The sequence below is a fragment of the Neophocaena asiaeorientalis genome, unplaced genomic scaffold (genome assembly GCF_003031525.2).
Source record: "Neophocaena asiaeorientalis asiaeorientalis breed wild unplaced genomic scaffold, Neophocaena_asiaeorientalis_V1.1 scaffold424, whole genome shotgun sequence".
Taxonomy (NCBI): Eukaryota; Metazoa; Chordata; class Mammalia; order Artiodactyla; family Phocoenidae; genus Neophocaena; species Neophocaena asiaeorientalis.
This window is the reverse complement of record NW_020174430.1, coordinates 305079-317220: the sequence shown is the minus strand read 5'-3', so window position 1 is coordinate 317220 and position 12142 is coordinate 305079. Positions and strand designations below refer to the sequence as shown.

Sequence of the window (12142 nt, the reverse complement as noted above, 5' to 3'; positions counted from 1 at the left end):
CTCGGCGCTGGTGGTGCCCACGCGGTTGCCGGGCGGCGCGGGCGAGCTCGCGCTCCACCTGTCCGCCTTCGGCCGCGACTTCGAGCTGCGCCTGGCGCCCGACGCCAGCTTCCTGGCGCCCGAGTTCAAGGTCGAGCGCCTCGGGGGCTCCGGCGGGGCGGCCGGGGGCGAGCAGGAGCTGCGCAGCTGCTTCTTCTCGGGCACGGTGAACGGGGAGCCCGAGTCGCTGGCGGCCGTCAGCCTGTGCCGCGGGCTGAGCGGCTCCTTCCTGCTGGACGGCGAGGAGTTCACCATCCAGCCTCAGGGCGCGGGGGGCTCCTTGCACCAGCCGCACCGCCTGCAGCGCTGGGGGCCCGGGCGCGCAGCCGCCGCCCAAGCCCAGCCCTTGCCGGGAGCGCCCGAGTGGGAGGCGGAGAAGGGAGAGGGTCGGAGGCAGGAGGACGACGAGCAGGGCAAAGACGAGGAGGCGGAAGGCGCCAGCGAGCCGCCGCCGACCCTGGGGGCCACAAGTAGGACCAAGCGGTTTGTGTCTGAGGCTCGCTTCGTGGAAACGCTGCTGGTGGCCGATGCGTCCATGGCTGCTTTCTACGGAGCCGACCTGCAGGTAGGACTCGCTGTGCCCGGAGACGCCGGTCACCTCCCAGAGTCTCCAAATTCTTCCCTTTCCGTCCCGCTGAGAAAACCCTTCCCGTTCCTCACCCCAGACAAGGTTCTTTCCTTTCTGAGAAAGCCCAGTAACTCCTTTCCTGACCCCTGACACCTGGGCTACCTCCAGCTCCTCCCATGCGTCCCTTCCAACTTAGAGGGCGGGTCCTGGGCTTCCTCCTCCCTGCTCACCCCCCTCCCTCACATCCTGAACTGAAAGTGGGTTTTAAAGCCCCCCCCTCCCGCGCCGCCCCAGACACCTGCCCCTCCCAACAGACATGATAAGTGAACATCTGGGGAGAACCTCCACCCCACCCCCACCTCTCCGCCCTCTGCTGTCTCCAGACCTGGGAGGCTCCCAGGGAGAGGCAGCTGGGATGGAAAGATTCCCTTTGCCTACAGAATTGAGGCTGCCATAAGTAAAAGACATTGTTTGCAGGGAGTTGAACCTGGAAAGGGGCTGCCCAACTTCTGTGTGCCCAGCTGGTTCTGATCAGGGGCACGGACACCTTGCCAACCTGGCGCTCAGCCCTGGCAGAACTTGGCAGTGCCGGCATCAGCACAACAAGGGAGGGGAACAGAATTTCTGCCTGGGGGCTCAGCCCGGGAAACCGAAGCTTCAGTGGAAAAGGGAAGGAGAAGGGGGTGGGGATCTGAACTCCTCTGGTGAATGTTCCTGGTGGAGCCAGAACTATCCTTGGTCCGCCCGAGTTGCTCTCTGCCCAGACACAGCTCTCTACGGAGCTGGGACAGGAAAGCTGATTCCAGGGGACAGCTCCTGTAGCCAGGCCATTTCCCACTAGATTCCAGGATGGTGCAGAATCAGCAGGAGGTGTATGTGTCACCCTATACCCCAACACCTCGTGAAGTGGAAGGGTTCCAGGAGAGGCTGCGCTTTCTCCTCCCTGGGGGAGCGCAGAACCAGAGACGTGCGCGGTGGAGAAGAACTGGCCTGCCCAGCGGTCACAGTTTCCTGAAAAAGGCACCTTGGCCACTGCTGCAGCTCAGTTGCTGCCTTTTCGGTGATGGCAGTCTTGGCTGGGACCCTATCCTAGGCTCAGCCTGTGCCCAGCTGTTGCGGGCACCTAGTGCTTCGGCATTCCCTATGCAGCACAGTCTAGACGCGGTGCAGCCGGCCCTCCAGCTTCTCGCCCCAGCTTTCTCACTCTGCTGTCACTGGGAAATGCATTCTAGATGGAAGGGTGGGAAGAGCTGGCCGCTCCCCTGGCTGCTGCTGGGCTGTTAAGGCCCCGCGGGCTCCGTGTGCGCTGTCCCGGTATTCAGTCCTCCCAGAGCTCGGGGAGGCGGCTTGGAGCCGTCAGTGCGGTCTGCCCCCGGGACTGTGGGTCTGCACTGACTGAGTATCTGCTTCCCTGCCTTCCATGAGAGCAGGGGGAGGCACCAGCCGCCTTCCCTGACTCCTTTCCGCAAGCAAGTCCTCCAGAGGGCGGCAGGGCGGTGGGCTTCTCCCGTCTCGGGTGAGGATGGCTACTCCAGCGACCAGGGGCTCCATCAGAAAGCACATTCACCGCAAACCCAGAGCTGAGGGGCTCAGCCCCTCCCACGCACGACTCCTTTCTGACGGCTGCCTGAGAACCAGGAGGTAGGAAAGCCAACAAGAACACGGAGCAGCAGCAGAAAGAGAAATCTGCCTTTCTGTCTTCAGAGCCACAATGTCCTCCCTGACATTTTCCTACCATCTCACTCTGAGCTCAACGCCCAGACACTTCAGATGCTGTGTGTCTGCCTCCAGCACACACTCGGCAGCTCCGGGAGGTCAGAGTCTTCTGAAAGCAGACGTGATTGCTGCCGCCAGGGCTCCCAAGCCACGGAAGCCGGGGGCTGGGCTGGGTTCTGCCCAGGTCTGCTGCACCAGACAAGTTGACTTGCTCTTTGCAGAGCCACCCAGGAGCACTTCCACCCTCGTATGACCCCTGGCTGGGTGACGCAGAGCACGCTTGCCCACTCTGTTCCCCCTGCACACACACAGGTTTCTGGACCACTCACAGACTGGCACCTCTGCAGCAGCCGGCTCCCTCGGGCCCGGAGAGCGCGTCGCAATAGGCATCGGGCACCTTGAAGACTGAGGTCCTCTCCCTGGGCGGGCGGGGGGCTCCCTCTCTCCTTGGGGCCAGCCCTGCCGCCTCCGCCTCGGTCTCATCACGTCACTGCCTGCATCCCGCTGTCGCCGCGCTGGGGTGGGGCAGGGGCCGAGACACAGCGGTCTCTATGACTGGCCCCTGGCCCTCTGCTCCGACCGCTCACAGGCTATGGAGGTGCCACAGAGCAGACCTGAACTTCTCAGCTCCATTGCCTGGGCTTCCTGGCTCGGCCAAGACAGGAGTGGATGTCAAGGGCCGGTTCCCCACGACCTTGCCTGCCCAGACCCACCTCCCCAAATGGAGCCTAGTTCTTTACAAGTAACTCTCCGAGGGGCCTCCTGGAGACTACATTCACACGGACGGAAAAAGCTTCGGGGTGTCCTGGCAGCGGGGGTGTGTGAGGAGGGTGAAGAGCACCTTCCCCTCACCTGTGAAGCGGGGCGCCTGCACTAGGTAATCGACTCTAGCCCAAACGTCGACGAGGCTGCTTCGTGGTGAGTCTTCTGGAAAGTTCAGCACCACGTGGAGAAGCCGAGTGCTCAATCTGCAGAGTGGCTTCCACGCACCACCTGGGTGGAAGTGCCTGTGAAGGGGCAGAGGAAGAAAGGCCAGCTCTCGCAGCACCCGGGTGCGGTGCTGCTTCACTGAGCCGTGCCGTCTCCTGAGCACCTGGAGGGTGTGAGGCCCTGGCTCCCCCGACGTCATCCACGCTGTGGGACTGGGTCACTGAACCCAGCAGCCCAAAGACGTCCAGCCGCAGTGGGAGGCCCGGTCCTGAGAAGGAACCGCCTTCGAGGCCAAGAGAAAGAATCATCCGCGCGCAAGGCTGATCTCACTGCTAAGCGACAGGGGAGCCTTCCGGACTCTGTACACTTGAGTTCAGTCAATCCCTTGACAGGAGGGGCCCTGTCTCCCACCTTCTTCTCTGGTTTCAGAGTTAAGGAGCTCAGACAAAGGGGGTGTCCTGAAAGGAGGGACCACCTCGGAAGAGACCGTTAACTCTGTCTGCATCCGGCCGCAGCTAATTGTCCCCTGGATGAAACTGGAGCAGGAGAGGGGCGCGTGGGGACCGTGCTGCGCCCCAGGGCTGGTCTGGGAAGCTGTCCTTCCAGGGCAGCGGCTGCAGGCTGAGCTTCTGAACTCGCTGCTGAGCAGGGAGGGCCCCCAGAGGAGACCAGAGGAGTCCCAAGGTTCAGGCTACTAGCAGGTGGTTTCCGGGAAGGGCCAAGTCACAGCCGTTTCGTCTCCCCTTGCGCTTGCCCCCTGGGGAAATGTCTCCCCGGCCAGCCCTAATACCCGAAGTGGCCAAGTACCCCGGCTTGCCCGGCACAGCCTCCATCTAGGCCTGTTCGTTCTGGCATAATTATTAATCGTCTCAGCTTTCACTCTGAAAAGTGTCCTGTTTTGGATAATAACAGAAGCAGACACATGCCCGAATCTCCACAGGCCACGTTATATGCATGTGAAGTATGTTCCCCCACTGGCAGCAGACCAAGTCTTCTCCATCCCTTTGGTCTGCTGCCGTCAGAATGATGGACTCTGTGAAGTATTTCCCAAAGAGAAGGCCCTAGTATTCAACGGTCTTTGATTCGCCACTTCCCCCTCCCTGCCGAGGGGGGCGGCGGGGGGACTTGGGCAGAGACAACGTCAGGGGCACCCTGGCTGGCTGGCTGGCACGCTTTGTCCGGGCTGTGCTGCAGTTTCCCTTGCAGCAGCAAAGAGGGTGGCAGTCAGTGCCGTGATGAAGAGCATAGACTTTGACAGGAAATAGACGTGAGTGGCCTTGAGCGAGTCACCCATTTCTCTGTACCTCGATTTCCTCACCAGCCTGACAGGCACAGTTATACCAATGTCCCGGCAGTGTCTGGAGGAGATGGTAAAACACGGAAGGCACCTGACCCAGAGCCTGGCACATAGTAGGTGCTCGGCGAAGCGTGGCTGGCACTAGAGTTGCCTTGGTGATGCATTTGTCAGAGCAGGAGGGCAGGGCAGTCCCACGCCGTCAGAGCCAGCCAGCGCTGTGCCAGCTGTGCTGTCGCACGCAGCACAGGACCTGCCTCTCAGCCTCTGCTCTGCCTGGACTGTGTCCACTGGGCCCCTTGTGGTGCTGAAAACTGCGTGCTTCGGCGACGTGGCCTTGCCCCTCACTGCTTGGAGGACGAGGACGGATGAAGGACATCTGTGCAGGACCCTGTCTTTTCTCCATCTCTTCTTTCCTCTCCCTTTGCTTCTCCCTCCTCCCCAGCAGTCTCAGGCCCCAGAGAGATGCCAGAAGGGAGAGTGATGGCCCCGTTGCGGAGGCCACAGAGTTTCCACGTTACCACCCCTCCTCTCCCTGCCTCTCCCAGGCGTGCTGCGAGGAGAGCGCTGGGCCCACAGCGTCAGGGATGACGCTCTGAAGTGACGCTGCTGGAAGTGTGTTTGGCCTGGGCCCAGCCTTCGCCAGACTCCCGCCATAGCTGGCCTTGGCTGCACGGGAGGGAGCTCCGGGGGAGGAATCTCCTTGTTTGTGTCTCAGAGAATCAGAGGGCTATGTCCCAGCCTAGCTGGCGGAGTGTCTTTTTGCTTCTCCAGGTTCTGGGGGTGCCAATGGAGAAGGAGGCCCCCTGAAAAGTGCCCACCTTTCCCTAAGGAGACCCAAGGGCAGGAGATCCCCGGGCCATTCCAGAGTCGGGTTGTGTGACCACCCCGGCCCAGCTGGCCCTGGGCTCTGACCTACCCGACCTGGCTGTGGGGAGGTTGTCTGCTGGGGGCCCCGCTGCAGCCCGCAGCCCGCACCCACGTGGTGCACAGGGAGGTATAAATCGACAGGGCGCGGTAGAGCAAGCCAGCTAACCTTCTCCTTGACTGGCTCCTGGGCCCATTCTCTGTGCGACTGGAAGTCAGGCCTGCCCTTTTGGACCAGGAAATGGACTGAGAAGCGGGGGCTCACAGACTCACGGCCGCCCACCCGCCCAGGCCCAGTGGCCCTTCCCCCAGGGCGCTGTCAGATGCACAGGGAGCCGGGCCACCGTTCCTCAGAGGAGCTGATGGTGGCAGGGCATCCCATCCCCAAAAGTGCAGTGAGGCAAGACAGAAGGGGAGGTGAGCCAGACCAGGACTGGGGACTTGAACAGAAACTCTGGCGCACACAGTCCTGGCAGCCCTCTTGCGATGGGAATTCTCTTCTGAGAAAGCAGCCAGAAGGACCTTCAAATGTCCTCCCGTCTAACCCACCTCCTAGAAGGGAAATGGTTCTCAAGCCAGCTCGGCCCCCTAGTTGTTACTCGGTGTCGGGAGAAGATGCCGTGAGCTGCCTGAACTCAAGCAAGGAGACCCCAAGAACCTCGGTGTCGGGATGTGCGCCCGTGCCAGCCTTTGTGCAGCAGTCTGTACGTGTGCACCTCTGGTTTTCGTCGGGGACGCGCCCATCACATGCTCTCTGCTAGTCTGACCAGGCAGCTTGGGAACCAGACCCTTCCGAAACCTTAGGTCTTCAGTTCCTCATTCTGAGCCTTCGGGGACTGCTTCGGAGCATCTGGCATCTCTCATCTTCACACCTTCTTTGTAAGACATCAGCTCCCCAGTTATGAAATTGTGAAGGTGGGACTGAAAGGAAGGCCTCCTGTGAGGAGAGTTTCAGGTTGTCTCGGAAGAAGTTCCCGGAGTTGGCCCCTGGTCCTTCCTGGGGTAGGAGGCCCCGGACGCAGCAGAGGCCTGGAGGAAGTAACCCCAGCAAAAGCTGCCGCTCCTCAGCCCTCGCCCCCAGTTGCATACTGATGTAATTGCTTGTTTCCCTCAGGAATCCGACTCCAGGGGCTGGTGCCAAGTTTCAGCTTTGCTGATAAGATGTTTACATCAGCCTAAACATAGCTGGAGTGCTTGACACACTAAGTAACCTGCCAACCCCTGTTTGTAGGGCTTAACTTACAAAATATCTGGCTGGTCGCCTGCGAGGTGAACAGACAGATCCCATTCACAAACAGTGGGATTCGTCTAGAACTCCCACACATGGCCTCAGCCCATGGAATGTCCGTCTCTAGCCTTTCACCCTCCTTTCCTTCCTTCTTCTCCCACCTTCCAGAACACAGGAGGGAAGAAAGAGAGGCCACAGGAGGTGGTGCCCTAGGGAGCAGGGAGGAGGGCTGGCTGGAGGCCTGAAGGCCTGTGTGCCTCTGCCCCATTCATCTCCTGTTCTGCAAAGTCATCCAAGAGGACTCCCTTCTGGAGGCCGTGGAGGCAGAAGAGTGAGCCCCATCTGGCCTCCCCCAAAGCCTTGGGAGCAGTTGGCAGCCCAGGGTTGGGGCAGAGGCCAAGCACTGATGTCAACTCCTTCAGCTGGCCTTGGTGGGACCGGAAGCAGTGGGAGCCTGAGCGCCTGGGTCTCAGCGACCCACCCGATTCTCTCCCACCCCAGGCAGAGGGGAATAAACCCTCTGGGCTGTCCAGGCAGAAGCCAGGAGGCCAAGCCCTGGGAGACTTACTGAGAAGAGTGTAGACCTCAGAGACAGACGCGCTTGGGCTGGCACTCCGGCTTTAAGAGCTGCGCGGCTGTAGACAAGTTATTTAACTTGCGAGAACTTCCACTTCCTCGTTCGTGAAATGGGGATGACAATCCCTACTTCCCAGAGTTTTTGTGAGCATTTAATGAGGTGACACGTGTACCGTCTGTGACTGGTGCAGAGGAGCTATTGTTAGGAGTGGTCATCAGAGCAAAGTTTTCCCATCCTGAAGAGTAGGGGTTGCCCCAGCAGACATCAGGAAAATTCTCGACGGATTTTAACCTTGAGCGCTCAGATAATTGCTTCTGGGCCGAGGGCGGAGAGGGAATGCGTGGCTGCCAGGGAGACGGTTGGTGTCAGGGTTAAGGTAGAATAACCAGTGCAGTCCACTAGAAGAACTTTCTGTGATGATGGAAATGTTCTGTCTGCTCAGTCCGATGCAGTAGCCACGAGCCATTCACGGCCGTTGGTGCTCTTGAAATGTGGCCAGTGTGGCAGAGGAGCTAGGATTTTAACTTTATTGAATTTTAATGGATTTAGACGTCCGTGGCCACATGTGGCTGGTCAGGATGTTAAACACTTAAGCTTTGGAGCCAGGTGTTCTGGGTTCACATGCTGGTTGACACACTAGCTCTGGGACCTTGGGCCACCTACTGAGCCGTGATTTTCTTATATGTACAGTGAAGGGAAGTGAGGCCAGGGCCTGGGGGGTTTTGGGAGCCTTCACCGAGGTGCTGTGTACCGATGCCCAGCACACAGGGTGCATCAACTCGGCGTGACGGCGGGGGCGGGCGGCGGCCAGGAGACTTACCCCTCCCTCTCCACCCCTCCTTCCTGCAGAACCACGTCCTGACGCTGATGTCTGTGGCGGCCCACATCTACAAGCACCCCAGCATCAGGAACTCCATCAACCTGATGGTGGTGAAGGTGCTGATCGTGGAGGATGAGAGATGGGGCCCCGAGGTGTCCGACAACGGCGGGCTGACACTACGCAACTTCTGCCGCTGGCAGCGGCGCTTCAACCAGCCCAGCGACCGGCACCCCGAGCACTTTGACACGGCCATCCTGCTCACCAGACAGGTCCGCGGGCCCCTGGGAACCGGGGGCGGGGTGGGAGGGCGCGCCGAGGGGGCCACGGCCGCCCAGACACGGGGACCGGCCCCCTGCTGGCCCCAGCTAGACACCAGGAGCCTCGGGCGTGGACAAGAAGGGGAGGTCACGAGGACATGTATGAGGTATTTGCGAGGGAAGGAGAGGAATTCGTGGGGGCTCTGCTCCAGAACTTTGTGAGCAGCTGTCTGCTGAGGTCATAACAAGAGGAAACGGGCTCAAACTGCCCGGAGAGCGACGTGGAGCTGGAGCTAAGACAGGAGGTCCAGCTGCAGCGGGGGTTAAAGGCGGTGGAGGTAACCGGGGGTCCCCTCAAGATTTCCCCAACGGCAGGAGGCCTGCCCATCTCCCTGGTGTGGTTTAAACAGATGGCTTCCTGAAGGCCAGCAAGTGTGATCACGTGGGGAGACCCTGCTCACCCCCCAGGCCGCACGCACAACCCCAAGGCGAGTGCTGCGTTTTTTAGCCCCACTTTATAGCTGGGGAAAGCGAGGCACAGAGCTGCCGCCCCGTGGCAGCGCCCGCAGTCAGGCCCCGGCCACCTCACTGTGGGGTCCACACCCTTAACCACCGCCAGGCTATCCCACCTCCCGGGACAAGCTTTCTGAGTCTCCGGCAGCCCGAGGACACGCCGACACAGAAGGAGAAATGGCCTTTGGGGAGAAACAGGGATTTGGCTTAAAACGTGTCCTGCGTCTCCGGAGGTGCAGGAATGGGAAGGGTTTCCGTCCTGTGTCTGTCCTCACGTCCCGCTCTCTCCACGAGCAGAACTTCTGCGGGAAGGAGGGCTTGTGTGACACCCTGGGCGTCGCGGACATCGGCACCATCTGTGACCCCAGCAAGAGCTGCTCCGTGATCGAGGACGAGGGCCTGCAGGCGGCCTACACTCTGGCCCACGAGCTCGGTAAGGCTCGCCACGCCAGAGGCCTGGGCTGCTGGACCAGGTGGGAGGACCGGCCCTCCCGAGTCCAGCCAGCGAGGCCCCCCCAGGACCCTGCCGCCTCTCGGGGCCACCCCTCCTCGTTCCGGCAGGGTGACTCTGCCCTCGTGCTGTCTCCACCCCCACCCTGAGCACGGGGCCATCCTCGGAGGTCACCAGGGAAATGCCAGCGCTCGGGTAGAGCCGTGGGGCCGCATCCCGGCTAAGCAGTCAGGATTCTGGAAGGTCAGCTACCGAATGACTGACACGAGTGTGAATCCGCACAGGCCCCGGCAGAAAATAAAGGAACCCCGGTGTTCCTGGAGCTCTGAGCAAGCTTCCTGGGAGAGGAGAGGCAGGCAGGGTGGGCCGGGAAGAGTCTTTGAGGAATAAGTGCAGCACCGTGGTGGTCCCTCGAGGAGCTGGCGCTGCGTAGGCCTTCAGAGGCCCTCTGCCCCCTGGGCGGACGGCTGAGGGCAGTGGCGACGCTGGGTGGACCGCGGGTCTCGTCCTCCCCAGGGCACGTCCTCAGCATGCCCCACGACGACTCCAAGCCCTGTGCTCGGCTCTTCGGGCCCCTGGGCAAGCACCACATGATGGCGCCCCTCTTCGTCCACCTGAACGAGACACTGCCCTGGTCCCCCTGCAGCGCCATGTACCTCACGGAGCTCCTGGACGGCGGGCACGGTAGGTCCCCCAGGCTCCTCCCCGGCCAGCAGCCGGCACCTGCAGCGCAGACGTCTCGGCCTGGGGGAGACTCAGGAGCTGTGTCCCCGCCACCCCGCCGGGCTCAGTGCTCTGACCACTCCACAGAGCATGCCCTTCCTTGGCCCAGCTTCCAGCAGCCCCTTTAGATTAACCCACAGGGCAGGTGGAAGGAGTCTGAGAAGATCTGTCTGGAGGAGGTGGGCTCGAACAGAGCTCAAAGGAATGGAAGAATTTTTGTCGTGCAGAGGGGAGAAGGGAGCTTCTGGCTGGAGCGATAGATCACAGGGGTAGCGTGCAAATGGCAGAGAGGCAGGAAGCGCCCCGTGAGGGCAAGGAGTGGGGCGAGGTGCTTGGTGAAGACAGCCTGACTTGTTGAGTAGAGCAGTGAAAACACAACTGGTTCTTGATTCTTGATACAAAAATAATAGATTGTCCAACATCAATACTTTGGCTTTATTTCTCCTGGCCTGGTTTTTAAGAGTCCATTTACATCCGCAATTATACTGTGACCTAGGTTAGTGTTACGCTTAGCTGGCCTTCCCTCAGTAAACACTGAATGCGTATAAGATGTTCTGGATACCAAAAGAAACGCAACCCTTAAAACAAAAACTTGCTACTGATAGTCAAAACTCGGAGGAGCTTCTGTGGGTGACTGAGTGCTGACAGTTTGTAGGCGGAGGTCAAGGAGTCCTCGAGTGTGATTGGGGGGGGACCCCTCCTTCCTATTTCTCTGCTTCCTCCACAGGAGACTGTCTCCTGGACGCCCCTACCTCGGCCCTGCCTCTGCCCACAGGCCTCCCAGGCCGCAGGGCCCTCTACGAGCTGGACCAACAGTGCAAGCAGATCTTTGGGCTGGGCTTCCGCCACTGCCCCAACACCTCTGCTCAGGACATCTGTGCCCAGCTCTGGTGCCACATGGATGGCGCCGAGCCCCTTTGCCACACGAAGAATGGCAGCCTGCCCTGGGCGGACGGGACGCCTTGCGGGCCCGGGAGCCTCTGCTTGGATGGCAGCTGCCTGCCTGAGGAGGAAGTAGAGAAGCCCAAGGTGAGGGACGGCCACTGGGAGTGTGGGACAGGGAGGGGGAGGGCTGTTTCCAAGGAGGAAACCACACTTGAGAGCCATGAACTAAGAGACTTTGGGCCTAGGGGCAACTATGAGGAAAATCACTCACCTTTGGACAAAGCAAAGCATATTTAGCTAAAGCCGAGAGGAGCTGTTCAAGACTGATGGATGACGTCAGCAGGGCTGCGGGCATTTGGGGGACTCCGCCTGTGGGGCTGCCGCGGAGTCGACTTGAAGGCCTGTGAGGCTTGGTGCTAGGTGTGGAACGCTCCAGCGCAAGGGCAGTCGTGGGCACGCAACAGACAGAAGCCGTTATGAATTCTATTATAAACAGGTAGCGTGACAGCAGAGGAGGGACATCCAGTCGAGAATGAGGGGAAGGTGTTCACATCCTACCCGTGTCGGAGACGAATGCATAGCTAGGGGTCAGGAGGGTGAGAGTAATTGTGGGAACTCCTTGCTCAAGGAGGAGGGAAGGAGGAGTCAGAGTCACCTCTGACCAGGTAGAGAAAACCTGGCAAAGACAAAAAGGCAATGCCAGTGAGAGTTTTTAAATGATTTGCTTCTCTGCCCTCTGCTCTTAATACATCCGAACTGTGAGGCTGATCACATTTCTCGGCGAGTCACTGAGCCATCTGTGAAACAGCATCCACCGGGTTCGCAGCCTGGGCCCGGCCCAGCTCTGAATCACCAGGGTGGCCTGTGCGCTCACCCTCCTCAGGGCTGTCCTCGGGGGTGCCGCCGTTGCACTGAGGCCCGGGAGCCCGCGTGGGCGGGGACATCACATGCTTCTAAGCCTGAGCCGGGTCGGGGTCCACGGATTCATTCTCAGCCCCCTCCCAGCCCACACCCCGACACTGAGCTTCTCCCAACCCTGTCCTATGGCGCGTGCTTCACACGTTCCTGAGGGGAGAAGCAGGGAGGGAGCCCATCCAACCTCTCCCAGCACCACAGCCAAGCCTGGTACAGGGAAAGGTGGCCAGAAAACGATCACGGGATGGTACTTATCACCTATTTTTAAGGGGAAAAGACAGATCATACAATACTGTGTGTGTGTGTATATATATATATATATATATATATATATATATATATGTATGTATGTATATGAC

The 12142-nt window shown here is 60.1% G+C and overlaps 1 protein-coding gene across 1 annotated transcript in view; it reads left to right on the top strand.

Annotated features, from left to right (window-relative positions):
- Position 1: 1 nt before the first annotated feature.
- ADAMTS8 (ADAM metallopeptidase with thrombospondin type 1 motif 8) overlaps positions 2–12142 on the top strand; it is a gene marked incomplete at its 5' end in the record, with an annotated part of 19564 nt that continues 7423 nt past the window's right edge. The window contains 5 exons of the mRNA XM_024756878.1: positions 2–604; positions 8069–8308; positions 9107–9242; positions 9777–9944; positions 10711–11012. Coding sequence (XP_024612646.1) covers positions 2–604; positions 8069–8308; positions 9107–9242; positions 9777–9944; positions 10711–11012 — 1449 coding nt within the window. The remainder of the gene's footprint in view (positions 605–8068; positions 8309–9106; positions 9243–9776; positions 9945–10710; positions 11013–12142) is intronic.